Source organism: Podarcis liolepis (assembly GCF_965112155.1).
Source record: "Podarcis liolepis genome assembly, chromosome: 5".
Taxonomy (NCBI): Eukaryota; Metazoa; Chordata; class Lepidosauria; order Squamata; family Lacertidae; genus Podarcis; species Podarcis liolepis.
Window position 1 is genome coordinate 34,751,867 of NC_139556.1, and position 20,695 is coordinate 34,772,561.

Genomic DNA, 20,695 nt, shown 5'->3' on the forward strand with positions numbered 1-20,695 from the left:
GTTTTCTGAACGTTGCCAGAATAACCCGAAACATTTACAGTCAAGTGTTAAGATGTATTTAGAGACAAGTCAGATGCATCGTTTTTTGTTTATTCACTGCCAAGCATAATTGAACCCATTTGGTTAAATCTGCTGCGGTACAGCTCAGCTGCATGGTTTATCTGGGGATGCTTTCCAAGGCTGGTGCTTATGAATGAATTATTCTGCCTTACGCCATTTAAAGCACAGAGTGATGGAATTCAGACAGAAGGAAAACATGAGGTCACCATATACAGCAGCTCTCCTCACCATTTCAGCTCCGGCTTGAGATAATGGTTCTCCACAGGAAAAGTGGAAGGACAGAAAGTGATAGAAAAGAGGCAAAGCAATGCTCCCAGCTGAGAGCGCCTTCCCAAAAATGAGCAGTTGACCAAAGCAGCTAGAACTGTATAGAGTTGCTGTGAGATTTTAGCTGTCTTTGATGACATCAGTCATAATGAACTATGTTGCTTCTATATGTGGAAATATATATATATATATGCATATATATGGCAGGGGGACTGGAACAGATATATGTTGAATTGTTTCTTTAAATGTAAAGGTTCATCATTGTTCCACCCGATGTGTATGTCTTTAAGGGGCCAGAGCAAGGGCCAGAGCAAATTAATGAGACCCAGCTTTACAGCTGTGAAACATAGCAGGTGCTGTTGAGTTGTATTGATTAAGCTGTGTCAGCAATTGGGTGTAGTATATAAGGAGCAGCACCTACCTCTCCCATTACCCTGGGGGATGGGTTGGTGGTTGGGTCTGGTTTGTTGTTGATGTATTTAGTGTATGAGGAGTTTTTGTTTTTGTAATTAAAACCTGGTTTAAGTTATTTTTGAGTCCCTTTTTAATGCATGGTCTCCCCAGCAAGTTCTCTGCAGTGCTACTACACTGCAAATAGCCAACAATATATACCCAATGCCTGAGCCAAAAATCCACCTATATCTGTACGCAATAAAGTTGTGGCCATTTCTAATCCAGATCATTGTCTGCTTGAGTTTATTAATTACATCTTACATTTAGCCACTGCCTGTGGGGGCGGTGGGACTATGACTGGGCCCGCAACAAACAAACAAACTTCGTGGTGAGTTCCCCCACTTTTCCCCCAAAAAGAAAAGCACTGGTTCTACATCATCTTAAAGGCATCAGTTTAATTCCAGTTCTGATTACAACTGCACGTTTCTGAAAGGTCAAATACGGGAATCAGGAAGTTCGATAAGTGTACAGGAACTTGTCCCTGCTAGAACATACAAGTAATTTCCCCACACAAAAGTGTGATGATTCATATTTGTGCTAACTGCAAGCTAAATGTGTGCACTAGGGGATGAACACATTTCTAAAGCCCTGTAGCTCTTCAGTGTGTTTTCTTCCTTGAAAGGACTGAGCAAGATTCATAGCACCATGGACAGAGAACATTCATTAAAACCAAACATTCCTGCTCATTAAAATGGGAGCTCATCACACAAATGGGAAGTCTTATACAATCTTGTCACTAAGTCCATTAGCAACATAATTTGCCAGATAGCTCATCCCTTTCCAGCTATAAGTTGCCACCTTGGCCCTTTAGGTCTTACTCAGAGATGGAACAGTAATAAGGTTATTCCCTCTCCCTCTCTGGTCACCATTTGCTCGACAATCCTTGATGAGCTAACGCTACAGCCTGCTAGCTTTGAGCTGTCCCTTTGAAGCAGTTACTGGCCAATTTCTAGTCTTACTGATTGAATCTAATGTTTTGCCCCTCATCATTTTATTTCTGGTGATACATCAGTGACTTTTAAAATTAGCGATGACAAATGAAAGAAGTATCATCACAGATGATACTAAAACAAATTAACAAAATAGCTCAAGTGAAAATGGTGCTTTATTATGTTATAAAATTAATCAAAGAAATGAGACAAATTAAAATGAATTACAAAGTCTTTGCTACATGGGAACCATCAGAGCGTAACCTTATTTCACTGTCTCCCCCCCCCCCCCAAGTCTAAACACAGTCTCCAGCATCACCAAGGTAAAGGAGGGAAATGGAAACTCTTATGTTTTGGAAAATCAACTATTCAGAAGCAAACAAAAATCACAAAGTATATTTGCTTCTCACATTGTCATATAAAGGATGGATCAAGAACTTATTTTATAATCCTAGGTGTTGAAAGAGTTGGTTACTTTTCTTAAGGTATCATAGTAACTAATATGTTACTATTAGTTACTAAACTCATGGAATCTACTGAGTGTATCTATTAAATCCAAGCGCCTTAGCTTTCATATCATCCCAAATATGTACGTCCTGGTAGCACAGAATCCAGTTAATGGGTAGTGAGAGCTATGAAGCAATGGACACTTGGTCTTTGAAACTGTAAAATCCCAAAGTAATTAGGATCTGTCTCTACCACTGATCCTACTGATCAGATTCATTGTAAGGCAGAAAGCTAAAGCAAATAAAAAAATTCCTTCCAGTAGCACCTTAAAGACCAACTAAGTTAGTTATTGGTATGAGCTTTCGTGTGCATGCACACTTCTTCAGATACACTTCAGTAGGAAGGAATTTTTTTATTTTGACTATGGCAGACCAACACGGCTACCTATCTGTAACTAAAGCAAATAAAAACATGGTAGTCCTTATTTTAACAAAAGCTGAAGATTACAGTAATTTGAAATGATACATTAAAATCTTGTTTATTTAATTTTGCTGCAACTATTACTCTGATGCTTCTTTTCAGGAAAGAAGCAGATACATTTCAAAGGGAAGAAAGAAAGAAATTGAAACATTCAATATACATTTGAAAAGAAAACAAAAGGAATGGCCTGGTCTATATTTAAACTTTGGTTTCTTAGGGAAGGTAGTGTCAACACTGAATACAAAAATAAATGAACATTCATACTTTGCAAGTTGGCAAAGTAAAGAGCATTACAAAATTGTGATAACAATGTGACTTAGCAGTCAGTAGCAAAGACAGGGGCCACATTCTCGCAGTTTAGCCATCTAGACAAGTCTGAACGGGTTCAAGCAAAGTTTTCAGCTTGCATGCTCCCCCTTCCCCTCTCTGCCTTCCATGGGGCCAGGACTTCAGCAGCATTTAGTTTCATTTTTAAAGAATTCTGGCTCAGCACCAGCATGTGCATCAGAGATCCTGGTTTTAAAAAGCCTATGGCTAGCCACATAGCAAACAAACTCCAAACCATGGGTTATGAAAGTGGGTTTTAAAATGAACCAAGGTTTGTTTTAAATCAAAATCTGTGGTTCAAACCTAACGCTTTAAAAGTGAAACAAAACTCTGCTGAAGTCGTCTTGCTCCTGACTACATGGAAAGAGAAGATGGGAGGGGGGAGTGCACAAGGCTGATGCTGTGTTTGGGCACTTTCAGGGTCACCAACATACGTGTGAACGCAGCCACCAGCTAGAAGTGGTAAGAATTTCAACCACATATTTAAATTAGAACTAACGAGAGTGGAAACAGTTTCTAGTTTTCAGAAGTATCAACATTAAGCAGAAACTGCACAGGTGGATACTCCATAATTATCTCTCTCAGTAATACTACTTGTTATCAGCCCAAGGGCAAACTCATTACAGACCCTTTTTTACCTACAAAGAGGTTGCAATAACCTTATCTCCTGGATATCTTGCGGTATATTTTCTGGCAGAAACAATCAAACTCAGAGGTTGAGAGCCTTCTCAAGAGTCATTATATTACTTTTGCAAATTCATATATAATCACTTTGTGGAATGAAAATGATTTTTTTAAATTAAAAAAGCAGGGGAAACTTACTTGTTAGAGCCATCCTTCATATGAACTTTTGCATAGAGAACATCCATCATGGCTGGATCATCATTCATGTACTCTACACCTGCTACTTCTACAGTTAGTGGTTTGCCTCCAGCAATTGAGCTGTTTGAAAGAGGGGGGAAACACCAAACACAGTTCATATTTAAGATTTGGCAACTGCATAATTCACTTGGTCAGCTGCACTAGGCTACACCAATTCACCAACACAGTTTCTTCCCCACTTTTTAATGGAGGTTTATGGATTACTTCAATTACATTTATATATTTTAGTGCGACTGTTATTTCAATAGTTTGATGCATATTTAATTTTTAATTTTCATTATTTTGTTTTAAGCCTTTGTATGCTGCTTGAGAATACTTTTTTGAACAGAAAATCATACAAAATAAAATGATCATCGGCAGAATTCACAACTATATCCGGTCCCCAGCAAATTCCTCAGAATACCTACCCTTTCTTCCCTAGAAGACAGAATGGATTGTTCATCACTATTGACTTTTGCCCTTGTTTCTGCTGTTTCTAGAATCATATAAACCTAACTTAGTTCAATTAATTTCAGTGCATCTGCTCTGAGCACTTTAGCCGTATACAACCCAATGGATTCAACTCACAACAATCTTACACTATAGAACATTGAATCATACAGAGCAATGCCTCCAGGCCTCCTAAGCCCCAACAGATTTATGTCTCATTGTGAAACTTATAATGAAGACATTCAGATTATTTTGCCACATACAGTGTCACAGGCTGTATTAATGGGCCCATCAAATGGAATGTTGTAAGATCATATGAGGGTCAGTTCATATGAGGTCATCACAGGGATTCACTGTGATAGAGGAAAATTAAATCCTTTCATTATTAATGTAGATTGCAAGCTTTACATGCAGCAACTTCTAGATACTATACAGCACAGTGCTAGTAATATTTAACTGTTAAAGAGTACAAACAACTGTAGAATCTTTTCCATACATAATAAACTGCCAAATACTGTCAAATAGTAAAGCAACGGATGAGACTTTTATCTATTTCTGTGGATAGTATCAGAATCCATGCAGCTAGCTGCTCCCTGAATAACGCAGACAAAGGCCTTTTCTCTGACAATTTAAACAAACAATCTAGAAAAGCACGTTGCTCATTGTGCTGCCAAGTCCTCATCACACACTAATGTCAACTTGGTGCCACACACACAAGTGTCCTGTGATGCAAAACTGGGTCCAGAAGTCCTCAATTTTTAGTGGCCTCAATAAGCCAGTTCAGTTTTGTGACTGCCACCAATCCTCCTGCTATGGATAAAATCTATGCCATTGCACTTTGGAGGCACTGAGCAGTGAGAAATTTGGCTGCATTAGAGTGACTCCGAAGCTCAGCAAAGCAGGGCCAAGCCCTCTCCATCCACCCCCTTTTTCCTTAGGAGAGAGTGGTGGGAGGCTCAAGCCTGCAGTCACAAAAGGAATGTAAAGTAAGAGATGGGCAGGGGCTCATCTCTGACCTTGCTTTGGGCTTCCGGGGCACAGTAAGACTTCTTGCCACTTCTGAGCACCTCCCTGATTTCAAGTGCCTCTGAAGCCCAAAGCAAGGTCAGAGACAAGCCCCTGGCCATAACTCACTTTGCATTTGCCACCAATGTGCTTACCTGCTAAAAAAAATATGCTCATCATTTGCAAGCTCATCTGCGGGTCTCACCCTGCAAGCTAGGAATCATTCTGCTAAAAAGTCCCTGCAAAAAGATTGGAAGTGGAAAAAATATCGGGGGGGGGGGGTTCATAGTTTCATAGCTTGCTAATTCTAAAGCTCAAAGAGTATGGTTTTGTGTAGTAGATTATGACAACTCCTGCACTGTAGAATCACTGATCTACTGTATTAGAGCTTATTTTTTTTAATACAGTTCAATACTCTCTACCTTCGACTTGTTTCGGAAATTAATCTCAGGGATATACGACCATTGGGTGGGGGGAGCTATTTGCCAAAGGCTCCGCTAGTGAAAAAGTGCCAAGGCAATCACATTTTTCATGCACTTCCAGGAGGGGAGAATCAATCTTTGTTCATGTACAAATAAAACCAGCTACTGTAAGAGAGAGAGAAATGCTAGGTTATAATAAGATTGCAAGCAAAGAGATGCTTCTAAATGGTTTATATCAAGAACAAAGTGCAATTAGGTCCTTGTATTGTTTTGTGTAGGCTTTTCATTTACTCCTAATAATGGTTTGCTGAACTGCTGCAAGCTGGGATACCCCACACCCCTCTAAGTTACCCTGGCCCTAGAACCAGTACTTCTTTTTGAGTGCTGCAGCTGGATTATGGCATCCCAAGTGCTTTCAATTTACTCACTCAACAAAGTCTTCTTTACACCTCTGTAGGAGTTCTTGGGCTTTCTGGATTTCCTGTTCATTCAGGAGTACCAGCGTCCCAATAGTCAGATGGAGCTTGGCAGGGTTCTGGAACAGGCTACTACTGACACCATAGTCCTGTAGAAACATTGAGAAATTCATTGAGTGACATCAGAAATTCATGTTTCTCTTTACTTTTGCATATCTATGAATCTGTGTCGCTTTTAAGGTATAGAGTAGATCTCTATTACAAGCGAGGCTTTATGTTCTAAAAAATGTGGAGCAGCTATTGGTTCTTTATTCCAATCTCACAGATTTGTAACCAGGTACCTGTAGCATCTTAGGGAGACTTATTCAACTGCTATCTCCATCTTGTAACTGAGTCTTCAAGGTAACCTCATAGCTAAACATCCAGCCCAATTTTACTTTATTTCTTTTTCCTTCTCTCCCAATCCCCTATTTTGTGTAACATCTTGCCTAATTGAAGAATTCTTGAGAACTCAATAACTTTTTGTAATGTTTTGCTTGCTTCTGAGAAAGGTATTAACCAACTCCAGATTTTTGAAGTAGAACGTCTGATGATCAGAATTCAAAATGGGTGACATGCAAAATTAAAGTCATATAATAACATGGCAATAGCAACAAATAGGAAATATTATTTTTTTAAAAAACAGCAAACTAAAAAATGCCCAGATAAATGTATTCAAATTACATTACATAATTTCCTACATTTTGCTGGCTGCTGCATTTTAAAATCAGTTAGCTCTTATCTTCATAGCTGCTTTAGAAAAGGTAATTTCCCTACAGGTAATTGTCTTGTCTCCATTCAACCACATTGTTAATTTTTACATTTCAGAAACCCAAGTGATGCTGCACAGCAGGGGGCCAGCTAATGACTCCCTTTCTTATATGCAAGTCTTATTTTGAAGGAGCAAAGTGGCAGATCATTTGCTACTCCCCGGCCACATATACAGTGATGCAGGCTGTAGAATCAACACACCCTTACTCTCATGTTACTCTCATCTTGTTTGATGCCTGCCTATGTGCTGCACACATGGGAGCTGCTAGCAATATGTATCACACTGGAATAGCTATATGCCGTGGCTAGGCGTGGCACCAGCAAGGCTGGGGCGCATGTGTGTCAGATGACAGTGCATGGCAGGAGACACCGGGTGATGCAGGAAGCGTTGGAGTAGCAGGGGGCTCGGCCACACAAGGACCCTGGAATTATGATGACTAAATGTATTACCAACCCTTCATCAGCAGGTCCCACAACAGTAACAATTTAAAATTTGGTATTAAAAATGTTAAAAAGAAATAATAGTCACAGAATAGGGTGGAAACACACATTTCAGGTGCCAAAGGCCGGGGTGAATTGGCGTGTCATCAGCATTCACTGAAAGCTGTATAGTGAAGTCACCAGTTGTATCTCTGTGAAGAGGGAATTCCACACCTTAGGGGTTGCCACGGAGAGAATGCCCTTTCCCCAGGCCACTGCCCCCTGAATTTCTGAGGGTGGCAGAACTACCAGGACCCCCCCCCCCCGATCTTAACACCTGAGAGGATCTGTAGAGAAGGAGGCAGTCTTTCAGCTATTTGGGGCCTAAGTCATTTAGGGCTTTAAACACTATCTACACGGGGAAATGAATTTTCAACAGTGAATGAACTGTACCAACTGGAAGAAATATACCAACTGGAAGAAAGACCAAGAACATTGATTTAGGGCCCTAAATCCTCCAAGAGTCAGGAATCACTATAGCATATCTATTCAGTGTAAAAATAGATCCAAGTATGAGGAACGCAGAGGTCTTGATCCCTGAATAGTAGAAGTTTGACAAAGGCTTTTTCTTGTTTCTAAGCTTTTAGAAAGACTGCTCCAATTTGAGTTTTGTCAGCCACCTTTATACACAGAAACTTTTAAATCATTCGCTGAAATCTTCCAGAAACAGAAAGTTCCACAGCAGTCTATGCCAACCTGGTGTCCCCAAGATGTTTTGGACTATAATTCCCATCAACCTCAGATAGCAAGGCAATAATGGACAGGCCTGATGGGAGTTACAGTCCAAAACATCTGAACAGAACCAGGTTGGCAAAGACTGCTTTAAACAAACCATTGTATTGTTCCATATCTTATGACTCCAGTTATGATCCTGCAGACTCCAAGACTCACTGAACATGGGCAATAATCTGCAGACAGAGCTAGGAATCCGTTATCAATGCTGCCCATGTTATTGGGAAAGCGTTACTACCGTCACTCCTACCTTCCAGGCCCTCACAGACAAAGGAGGCCAAATTGATAATATTCAATTCAATTCAGTTAATGTCAATTCCACCTTTCAATGGGAATGCTCAAAGCAGCTGAGAACAAAAGCTCTCTCTCTCCCATTCTTTCCATTCTGCCAACTGGTACAAAAACAAAGCTGAAAAAGGTCCTCATTCTCTTCTGCATGAAAGCTTATTTAGGATATACTGCAAAGACAAAGTGGTTGTACTTATGAGCTTTCTCTTCAAATATGGGACAAGCCCCAGAAGCCATTTAGTCCATAATGAACACAGGGAGCCTCAGAAGCTGGGGAGGCAGCAGGGGGCAGGTTTGTTATGTTCCAACTGTTGACAGCAGTTCATTTTAATTTCTGTAATGCTCACAGATATGATGTGCACAAAATATATTAACACAATAAATAAGCAGCTTTTAGGAAAAGAGGCATATTCAATCTAATCCCATGGGGGAGGGGAAAGGAGATTTCATGTTATAATTACCAGCAACCTAATCAGCTGAATTTCTTCTCTACAGCTTTCCAGGAATCAGTGGTATCTTACATGCTCTGACAGCTTCGTATTCTGATGCTGCACATCACTAGGAAACACCTGAACTAGCTTCGCAGGAGGAAGCCCCATTAATAGCAGAGAAGATCCATAACTCCTTCCTATAAATTATCTGCAAATATCAAACCAACTGCTTCTCATCTTTTACTACATTTCAGAGCTCTAGTGATTGTGGTCTAAATTGGGCATAGGCAAACTCGGCCCTCCAGATGTTTTGGGACCCTGACCACTGGTCCTGTTAGCTAGGGATGATGGGAGTTGTAGTCCCAAAGCATCTAGAGGGCCGAGTTTGGGGATGCCTGGTATAAACAGAACAATCCTAAGTAGGTTTACCCAGAAGTAAGACCTACTGAGTTCAATGGATCTTACTCCTTACCTGAAGGCGCAATCTTAATTCCGGGCAAGGGAATAGCAGGCTGAACAGAGAAGGAGAGCTGCCACCACATCTGAAGTTCTGCTGCTCACACTGGCCATGGAGGAAAGGGAAGGAGTATTTCACCTAATTTATGCTGTGCCAGCTTCATGTGACAACAGCAGAGAGACCTGGAGCAAGTCCCTCCCTAGCTGCTGGACCAATTCAGGGTCCAGAAAACTCATGGCTTGTCCAACTTCACTCCACTGCCATTCCACCCCATATTGAGCCCTTAAACTGACTACCACCAACGGGAACACCACTAGTCATAGCATGTCAACAACTCACATTGTTGATGGTCAGAGACAGACAGAAGGAAAATCCTCCCCATACCCTAAATGCATCCCAGCAGTGGAGGTTGGGGGTTAGGATTGTTCTGCAAATGTGTTTTAATATTAACAATTTAACCCCATGACGCTTCTGAGTGGACTTTTCCCAATAAAAGCCTGCAGCAAAGTTGCAACAGGCTGCTCTAGCTTGCTGAGCCCTTGCTGTTTTGCTTAGATGCTTGCCTGCTTTAAGACAAAGAGCCTTTAAATTACTTGTTCAAACTCCCAGTTCATAATTTACTATTTAGTAATCAATGCAGTGCCATTGAATTGCATTGATTTTTCCTTTACATCTGCACCCAGCAATATCTTCAAACAACCCCTGTTGTACTTGAGCATCCTAACAGCAGCAGAAACAACAACAATAATAAAAAAGCGAGTCAGAAGCATATCTAGAACTGTTAAGTTGTGGGTAGACATAGCAGACGACACAGCGATTTCTCCAAAGCAGCTCTTTATTTGTAAGCTGGAACAGAACTGAACTGAAGGGCTCAGTCAGCCTGCTTATATAGAGCTCCAGTAACAACTTTCTAAAACTATCCAATCACTGAACGTCACTTTCGATCCTTCATTTGCATAACTATCTACAGTATCCCAGGGTGGCCCAGGGTGAGAACTTCAGTACATAACAAGAACAACTCTTAAGTAAAGCAAAGTTAGGGAAGAAAGTTCACTCACAAAAATCTGGATTAAACCAGATTTACAAGCTGTATACAGTGGTACCTCGGGTTAAGTGCTTACGGTAATTCATTCCGGAGGTCCGTTCTTAACCTGAAACTGTTCTTAACCTGAATCACCACTTTAGCTAATGGGGCTTCCCTCTGCCACCGTGCCGCCAGAGCCCGATTTCTGTTCTTATGCTGAAGCAAAGTTCTTAACCTGAAGCACTATTTCTGGGTTAATGGAGTGTGTAACCTGAAGCGTATGTAACCCGAGGTACCACTGTATCTAAATTCTATTTTCTTTCAGCATTTAACTTGACACAAACTAATTTGGAGCCTCCACATTATAATGGAAAGCTACCATTAACACGAGATTACTTCTCAGATACTTGTCACAATTTTTTTCTAAGCTTTCTTAGATATAAGTTTCTAGCAATAAATGCATCAGTTATATTGTGATAAAGCAACAAAGGGATATAAAGTGATTGGAATGGTTCAGAGCCACATGTGTACAATGACTTTCTATTACTATCTATGGGATTGTGCCTTGTGTGTGCATAAACCCAATGAAATCTTTGATGGCCACCAAACAGTTAAAGCAGTCCTCTTGTATACCATAAAATGCAATGTATAATGTTGGTACCATACTATCACTGTTATTATTAATGCCTCAGAGAAGACGAACATTCAATTCAGCTGGACACATTGGTGCAAACTCAGCTTGCTTCATGTAACAGAAGGACAATGTAATTAGATATTATTATCTATGCAAATAGTGGTTAGATTTCATTTAAAAAGCAATTGTCTGTAATAGGTCTGCACATATGGTAGAAGCAGAACACAATGTATCCATAAGCACAATCAAATTACTAAAGTATGAAGTACCCAGTAGTCCAGTGCATTCTGCCTCTTCTCAATGTGTGTACTTAGGGTCACAGTTTTTATATTGTTGTAGGATGAGTTGTACTCTGGGGCTCACTCTTGAAATGCTAAACTGAATTTAGAACTCCACCAGAAGCTAAAAAGATGCTCTAGCTTTCACAGCCCTTATAATTCGGCTTAGATACTTGCCTGCTCTGAAAAAGAAACCTCTTAACTATAATAATAATAATAATAATAATAATAATAATAATAATATTTATACCCTGCTCATCTGGCTGGGGTTTCCCAGCCACTCTGGGCAGCTGCCAACAGAATAATAATAATAATAATAATAATAATAATAATAATAATAATGTGATAAATATCAAACATTAAAAACTTCCCTAAACAGGGCTGCCTTCAAATGTCTTCTTAAAATCCGATACAGTGGCACCTCGGGATGTGAACAGAGCGTAAGACGCGACAGCGCATCTGTGTGTCGCGTTTCGCCACTTCCGCGCATGTGTGTGATGTCATTTTGACCATCTGAGCATGTGCAAGCGGCGAAACCCGGAAGTAACGCACTCTGTTACTTCCGGGTCGCCGTGGAGCACAACCCGAAAGCGCTCAACCTGAAGCGTATTTATCCCAAGATATGACTGTAGTTGTTTATTTCCTTCCCGCCCACAAGCCATTTCCAATTCAATTTTAAGTTCGATTGTTTATTTTTGATGTGGGATAACTACTCATGTTTGCCAAGGAATAATTTGCCCAGAATCATGAGAAATGTCCCAGAATCAAAGTTAGCCTAAAAGTTCATCAGAACTATGGAGCTAAGTAAATGCACTGAGAAGAGACAGCGTGTGCTGATGGGTTTCATCCAACAATGGCAGAAAGCATTTTTGCTCATGCAAGTCTGGGTAGCCAATTCTTGTTGAGCCACTTAAGTCTCACATTTTCCCTCCCCAAAGCTGTTGAGGAACTCCCTGGATAGGCTGGTAAGGGCAGTATATTCAAAACTGAATATACTATCCAACATCTAAGAACCTTTTTTTTTTATAATGGAAGCACATTCCATTTAAACCAATATCATTTGTTTCACATTCATGTGTAGGAGTCGCGCATCAGACTCTTAAAATACTGAGTTTCAGATATCCACTACTGCTGCCTTCCTAGCACTGCCCTCTGCTGGACACAAAGTAATGGCAAGCCTTTATAACCCTATAAATAACCATAATTGTTCCATATAGTGGGAAATACTAAAGGTTGAAGGCTTAGAAACAGATGAAGGAAATTAAAATTTGAAGGAAAGAGAAAATTGAGAATAAGGCTGCTGAGGCTTTCCCCGACAATGTTTTCTTCATACTTACATTACAGGAAAAAATAACTACAAATAAAAATGTTAGTTTCATGAACATTCTTATTTCAACATGGAAGTTATATTTTAAACAGCCAAAATAGCTCATGGTCAGGGATGGTGATAGTTGTAGTCCAACCAAATCTGGAGAACCACCAATTCCTCACTCATGATTTAAAAGAACTCGGGAGACCATAGTAACTTTATCATCATAGTAGCTTAAATAATCTATGGCATGGAAGGTACCTCTGCTGATTTTGGGATTCCCCCTTCCACTCTCAGCCCTCCATTCCACATCCTCCTCCACTGAGCAAGGCCCATAAGCCCTTGAAAGAGGTTTAGGGAGAGATGCCAGGAAGACCACCTTTTCCATCCAACAAGCGACCAAGAACTTCCACCCAGCCAGCCAGTTGGAAGTGCCATTTTTACAATCTGTTAACAATCTATAACAGGGCCTACTTTCACTTATGGCAGTCTCATGCGATTTAGTAACTGTCAGATGCCATCTACCAGAAACTGTACTTAGTACAGTGGTACCTCGGGTTACAAACGCTTCAGGTTACAGACTCCGCTAACCCGGAAGTAGTACCTCGGGTTAAGAACTTTACCTCAGGATGAGAACAGAAATCGTGCGGCGGCAGCGGGAGGCCCCATTAGCTAAAGTGGTACCTCAGGTTAAGAACAGTTTCAGGTTAAGAACGGACCTCCAGAACAAATTAAGTTCTTAACCAGAGGTACCACTGTATTTCAAACCTAGCCCCATGCGCACAGTAAGCTCATCTATTGTATATAAAGGAAACCCTGTCTCAGTAAACTCATTTTAAAGGTGATTTCTCCAAAGGCAGCAAGAAGATTGGAAACACCTGATTCCTAGTTTAAAGTAACTACAGTTTGTTGTTATGGCCCAAAATTACTAACTGCTGTGAGTTTAAACTATGGTTTATTAATTGCAGCAAGACACTTTCAAACCAGTTTGTGATGATGTCGCATTTCATCGAACCACAGTTTAAACTAACTAGAGTTCCCATTTCAGATAAAATGAAAGACTCTTATTAGTTTAAACCAGTAAGTGGATACCACTAAGCTCTTCCTCACAACTGCACCAACGAAAGAGGGGTTGAGTAGGTCACAAGCCCAACACTCACTTCTGACCATTCACATAATGCTAAATAAACCATGGGGCAGTGTTACATAGAATCTATGGCTTGATTAGATAAATGAGCCTTCTGCCTATTTAATTTTTTTATTTTATTTGCCCTGGTCTGGGCTCCATTTGCTTAGATTCTGGGAACCAATATTAAATTATCTGCATTTTAGGTTTGTACTTGGATCTACAGCTATTTCCAGATTTATTATTTCCCCCCCAGGAAATATTTTCTTGGTAATGTGCTTTTATCCATTTCGAAATTTACAGCAATACATAAAAAAATGGCATTACAAAAACTTCAGGCATAAATCCTGTCTCTATCCAATGCATACTGTCAATGTATCAGGAGAGTACTAAGTACAGAACTTTTGAAAATTGTGGCCAAGATTATTTCCAGTTCTTCTATCACCATCAAACCCCAGATCTTAACTTCTTCATATATACTTCAACAGGTGAGATTTTCTTTTAATTTTAACAAAAGAAAGGGTAACGTGTGAAGATATCAAGGCATTTTTAACACTCTTAAAGGTGAGTACTTGATAGAAGACTTAAACAGGCAAGCAATTCCACCACTCCCCTTCAGTAGCAGACTTTGGGTTCTCAGATTTCAGCAGTGCCCTGTGTGACACTAAAATTTGGTGCCCCTGCCTCTGGCTTCTACAGCATTGTTGTGGCGCTCCCTGCCTTGTGGTTCCCAGTGCCACTACATAGGTCACACTACCATAAACTGCCTCTGCTCCTCTTTACCTGTTACCCTTGCCTAAAAGCAGAAAGGGGAGGATGGAGATCTTGGCTGCAAATAACGGAGGCAGAAGGTGAGACAAGGGAGATTTCACTGAGGAACTGAGAGTGCCTTATTTAGAAGGCACTCCCTACTGCATACCCACCCCATACTTAATTGTAGGTACCTCTTTCTGAAAATTCAACCTCCAAATAATTAAAGCTGTGACCTAATTTGATGACACCCATCAAATAACCATTTGTGATATGTATCCCCAAATCTGATTATATGGCATTTGCAGTATCTGTATGATTTTTGTAATGAAGGCCAACAACAACAGTTTATTTCAGTTGATCCTGACAAGCGGCGGAGGCACATCATGAAAAGCTACAAATTATGGGTTTTTTTGTATATTTAGTATATCTGCTAATTGGGTGATTTAGTACAACATTCTCTTTCCTGAACACCACCGGCTCTTCTGAAATTATGTTGTTTAAATTGGCCCAATCTTGCAACTTACTGGTAAAGAAACTGGTGGAGTCTTGAGCTGTTGTCTGTCTAACAGGCTAATTGGACAGCAATTGTTCCAATCAGATTTATTGCCTTCTTTGAGCCCCAGAACTTCAATATTCATTCCCCAACCTTTAAGCAGTCTTTTCACAGAAGTTTACATATGACAATTTGTTATGGTATGTCCGCCTGGTGGTCATTATTCAGAAACATTTCAGAAGGCAATAATCAATTGTTGCAATACAATCAATGGAATAGTCTTTTTCAAGGGACTAAAGCTGGTCATGGCTTTGTTTGTTCTAATTTGGAAATTTAATTTGAGGATGTAATACAAGTACAGTGGTACCTCGGGTTAAGAACTTCATTCACTCTGGAGGTCTGTTCTTAACCTGAAACTGTTCTTAACCTGAGATACCAGTGTAGCTAATGGGGCCTCCTGCTGCCGCCGCCGTGTGATTTCTGTTCTCATCCTGAAGCAAAGTTCTTAAACCGAGGTACTATTTTTGGGTTAGCAGAGTCTGTAACCTGAAGCGTCTGTAACCTGAAGCATCTGTAACCTGAGGTACCACTGTACTGTACTTGATTTACTCAATAATTAAAGCCTTGATCAAATTGCGCTTTCCATCTTTCTGACTTTATTTGGGCATATATCATTACATTCACTGCTTTTGATTTATATGCTACTAGAATTATATGCTCACTTGTTCACAACAACTTCTGTTAGTTTTTAGTTGTCTTAAACATGCTTCATCCTTCCTGCTTTAACAGTTTGAGGGCCCTAATGGAAATCAGCCTGCAACTTAACCTAAATATGTGAAACCAACACAATCGCACATTGCCTCCTTGCTCACCCCTATTTCTCCTGCCCTGTCTTCAACTGAACTTTATATTGTAAGCTCATCAGAGAAGGAACCTGCCTCATCTGTTCTGTAAAGTGTTAGGCACTCTGATTGTGCTATATAAAAATACTGACACTAACAAAGGGACAAACCCACAAGCTGCAAGTAGCAGAAGCTACTTGAGAAATAAAATCAGTAAGGGCAGGGTCCTTTTTTGCTGTGATGCTTTGATGAGAAAACTTAGTCCCCTGAGACATCTGCCAGGGCAAATTAAACTTGTACACTTGTATTCAAACTTTTATTCTTTCAGAAGGCAAGCTATATATTTTCTGTTCAAGCAGGCATCTTGATTTCAACTTATTTGTGTTAGATTTATTTTCCATGTTATCTGGGATGATATTTTTATGAATTTTGATTATAATTGCTGTTATTCTGATGTTGTTAAGGCAACCATAGCTTTCCTCTGAGAAAGAAATCTGTGGTTTGTATAAAAATAACTTATAATAAATATAAATATTCCTTGATCTTCAGTACAAGTTGTCTGCTCAGTGTAAAAGCTTAGATGGACAATGCTTATTAATTTTCACATTTTAATACACCCTTAATTTTCTAATGAAGCAAAAAAGAGGAAGAGTTATCTGCAGCATATACAGACGCATGAGACTACAGCAATATAAATGATGGATGTTCGGTTGCCATGGTAACTATTATAGTGAAAGGGAAAGATTCCGTACCATTGCTCAACAACCAGCAGAAATGCTAATCTCAACACCTGATATTATTCCATTTTTTAAATAACATGGCTGTTAATCAGCCTCATTTGAATAGAGACATCATTAACTGACTGCTCTATTTTGAAGCTGAAAAAAGCAGCAAGAACAAACACATACAGCTTCCATAACTAGCACCATATTCAGGTTCTAAGCATCCTAAAAGCTCACCCGCTGCTTTGCACAGCTGTATATACTTTCATAACGTGCTACAAAGCATAGGTTTGCAAATATTGCTTTCTGGCACATCCCACTGTGAGATAAAGTGACATAAGGGTGGGATAACTGACCATGAAATGAATGAGAGACATATGCGAAAGCAGTATGTTTTTTTCCTACTAACTAGCAGCTGTGTATTTTATACAACAGAGTTTAGAGAAAAGTGTGGAAAAAATAATGTACCTCACAGACTTCAGTCTCTCTTGCAGTGACTTAATTCTAGGTTTTAAAAATGTGAAGACTATGAATTTTGACAAAGGGGATTATGTTGTCAGATTTCAAGGAATCCAATTAAACCCTCATAAAATACTGGAGTCACACATTCTGATGCACTATCAAATTATTTTCTCAGAATAGAGTATCAGTAGTTTGAAGTTGTTTTTTATCTGGCTGCACACAGAATTTCACCAGAAAGGTGCCAATACTATTCAACATGAAATGAAAATAGTGTGCCATAAATATATTGTGAGACTTACTGATCTTCAGATATATAGATAAATAATAGATAATAGATAATAGATAATAGATAATAGATAATAAAAGGACTGGTTTGTCTGTAACTTTTAGGGATTTTCTTAAAATTTAGTTTATATATAACTTATACTCTATATATAAGTCTGTTTTTCCAGGAATACCAACATTTGAGGAACACTACACAGTTTCTGAATGTGACTCCGTGTAAACTGGACGCACTTCTGACCCCTTCTGCACAGACAGGCCACAGAACTTAGCTTAGAGGTCCTGGAAGTAGCAAGGTGCCAGTGCTGGGGAAATACTTGCTTTAGTAAGGGAAACATCTTTCACTTCTTCATCACTAAAGGATGTGGGCAGCTTCAATGGGGGAAATCCTGGATTTTATCTTTATAATGTGCGAATTCCAGGGACAAAATACAAATTGTATTTCTATGATCTCTCATGGCTTATCATCATACTTATTATCCCACCATATTGCTAACGTTGAGTATATCATCTCAGGTAATAGTGTTGTTACATATTTTTAATGTGTCTCCCAATCTAGACAAGCTCATGTAGCATTTTGCAACATTCTCTACTTATTTTTTAAACTCAGATTATTTATGAGTATTATCATGGCAACTTACGTTTGAGCACTTCTCCAACACCTCCTCTTTGAACTGTAGAAACTTTTCCTGGATTGCAAGTTGGTTGAGTGCAAATGACAGAAAGTGTGTGAAGGGTTGCTTCTTGCGGAAGCTCTCCACAAGAACATCAATTCGCGTTCGAGCTGAAATAATACCATTCCGGTGTTGTCCTGTGATCACTGGAAACAAGCAAAACAGAAGACAGGATTTATGACAGCTTGCTACATGTGCTCACAAAAGTTTAGAATTAATAAGATTTTCCACTGTACTAGAAAGCCACTTCCTAACAAGGTGAGAGCTATCTCGGATGAATACACAGGTCAGTGTTACTATCAAACTAGTGTTTTTAAAGTGTGAGATGAAGCTCCCTGGTTTTAATATATTAATATTTATGTATTACTAGAATCTAACCATTAAAATGTTTCTGCCCTTTAGTTCATACAATTTTTATTTCTCCTGATACAGGTTTGTATTTATTTATGTATACCTATTGATATTGCCAGGACTTTCTCTCTTATCAAAGTAGACTATTTTTGAGTCTCTTTGTTATAATAACTGATTCTACTTCCTCTGGAAACATTTGAGGTTTTCAGTTCACATTATGGGTGCACTGCAGAGTTTTGTGGCTCGTTTTAGCCAAAGAGATTTTCATGTGTGTTACTGTTATTACTGTGCAATGATTTGTGTAAAAGCAGTCCATACACTTTATGAATAAAGTGTATTGTGTGGAAAATAAATATCTAATGTTACATGCAGAAAGTATACCGGTAATTAAGGGGAGGGAAATAAATAAATGGATAGCAAGCATTCAATCATGTCTGGTTCTTAAAAAAAAAGTCATGCTAACCATGGTACCTGACTCTGCACAATTATGCAAAGCATAAATACGAAGAGAAAAATGTAGTTCCCTCTTTTAGAATAACAGGATGCAACCAACAATGATAGCCTTAACATTAGATCCACAAGATTACTTTTTGGCAATACCATAAGTGGAATTAAAGAATTTGACCCTCTTCAGTCTGTTTAAAATGTGTTCACACTGTGCTTCTACATTCCTTATTTTCAGTTAAAATGACCGTAGGTGGGCCAACTGCAGTGAAGATTCAGTTACTGAAAGTCTTCAAATCAACACCAAAACAGTAATACAAACAAACCTAATACAAACATGCTCAAAACCCGTTTTTGTGCATCCTGTTCTGGGTGTGCATGAAAGAGCTTGGAATGCGGAAAGAAAGCAATTGTCTGGAGTTGTAGCAAAGGAGAAGGCAAGTACAGAAAGACTATTCCCAGAAGCCTCAGGAGACAGATAAGCAGACAGATAATATATGGAGGAGGCAGCAAATGCCAGGAAGGCAGTAAGTGAAACAAGGACTAGAATAAAAGAGTAAAGAGCCCATAGTTCTAAAAGGTGGCTTAATTTTTCCTATACCCAGAAAGATGTAGGAGATAGTGAGGGGATAAGCAGCTATTTGGACACAAAAAAGAATACATGAGTGGCCTCAACCAAGACTTAAGTGGACAAAAGCAGCTGGGGGAGAGCAAAAATGAGCTGCAATAGGCAATAATTGGTGTAATATAGTGGGCATTTATTAGGGAATTTCACAGCATGGAAGGACATGCTCACTACTAGATACTTTCAGTGGCTTGGACCTAGCCTTTCCTATGTGCAGGAGGGTCTTTAATTAGGCAGGGGGTTCTGATGGCAGAAGAGAGGGAGGCAATTTTTGCCTATATCCACTTCAGCTCCCATGCTACTTCCTACACTCTTCTAGTGGATTTGTCAACACCACAGAACAGATTTTCAAGGGTTGCAGGTAGAATCAGCCAAAATCGCCTCCGTTCCTCTTCCATCAGGGCAGAATCCACTGAGCACGGACCTGCCCATGGGATCTCGGGATCCAAGCCAAGATCCCATGGGCATCTCGGGATTGTAATAATTGCCACCCTTCAGTCATAGTCACACAAATTACTTTGACATTCTGCAATGAAGACATCATATTACCTTTCCTATACTGAATTCAGTATTATAGAGGCAGCTAATTTCATTCTTCATGACAGTTTTTACATTTATTTTCCAAGTACTACCAGGATGCCTTTATCATCTCTAAGTTTCACACCATGTCAGACCCATGCATAAAAATTAAAGGCATTTAAATTTTTACAAAACCCAGAACTCACCAATTTCTCCTTCAACTCCAGGCTTAGGAATAATGATAGAGGTTCGGGTTTCTGTTTCTATTTTCTTCTTTGTTTCTCCTTTTTTGCCTATTATATATCTATATAAGCATACAGTGGGAAAACAGAAAAGGGAATCGGTGATAGTTTTTTTAAAAAAGAAATGATTAAGTAGTTCCAAACTTTAACAGCTTAAACATCCTACCCATTTTGGAATCCTAAATGCTAATACAAGCACCAGTTTCCTGGTGATCAAGGCATAGGACAGTCCCCACAATGTGAGGCTACGGCAACTAATTTATCCCAAATTTCCCAGTAGTAGTTGTCAAAAGCTAATTGTAAAATCAATAATAAAGACTGAGAACACCTGACTTTCCCCTCTGTTGTTCTAGCTGCATGATTAGCAATTCTGAATATACACACACAGACTTACTTGTATAGTGGGCTGGGAATGTCCACAGCACATTGGTAGCCTCTTTCTGTCTCTTCCACCACAAAGGCATCACAGGGTTCATCTGCACAATCCTCAGGACCTGCAAGGTATGGAGAGATTAGAAACTATTCATCTAAAGCAGGCATCCCCAAACTCGGCCCTCCAGATGTTTTTGGGACTACAATTCCCATCATCCCTGACCACTG

At 39.5% G+C, this 20,695-nt stretch overlaps 1 protein-coding gene across 2 annotated transcripts in view; it reads right to left on the bottom strand.

Moving 5' to 3' along the window:
• ASCC1 (activating signal cointegrator 1 complex subunit 1) overlaps positions 1 to 20,695 on the bottom strand; it is a 49,467-nt gene that overhangs the window by 23,469 nt on the left and 5,303 nt on the right. For both annotated transcript variants that reach the window (XM_083503217.1, XM_083503218.1), the window contains exons 3-7: positions 20,490 to 20,589; positions 20,060 to 20,157; positions 17,882 to 18,060; positions 6,130 to 6,266; positions 3,786 to 3,905 (exon numbers count right to left, since the gene is read on the bottom strand). In XM_083503217.1, coding sequence (XP_083359343.1) covers positions 3,786 to 3,905; positions 6,130 to 6,266; positions 17,882 to 18,060; positions 20,060 to 20,157; positions 20,490 to 20,589 — 634 coding nt within the window. The remainder of the gene's footprint in view (positions 1 to 3,785; positions 3,906 to 6,129; positions 6,267 to 17,881; positions 18,061 to 20,059; positions 20,158 to 20,489; positions 20,590 to 20,695) is intronic.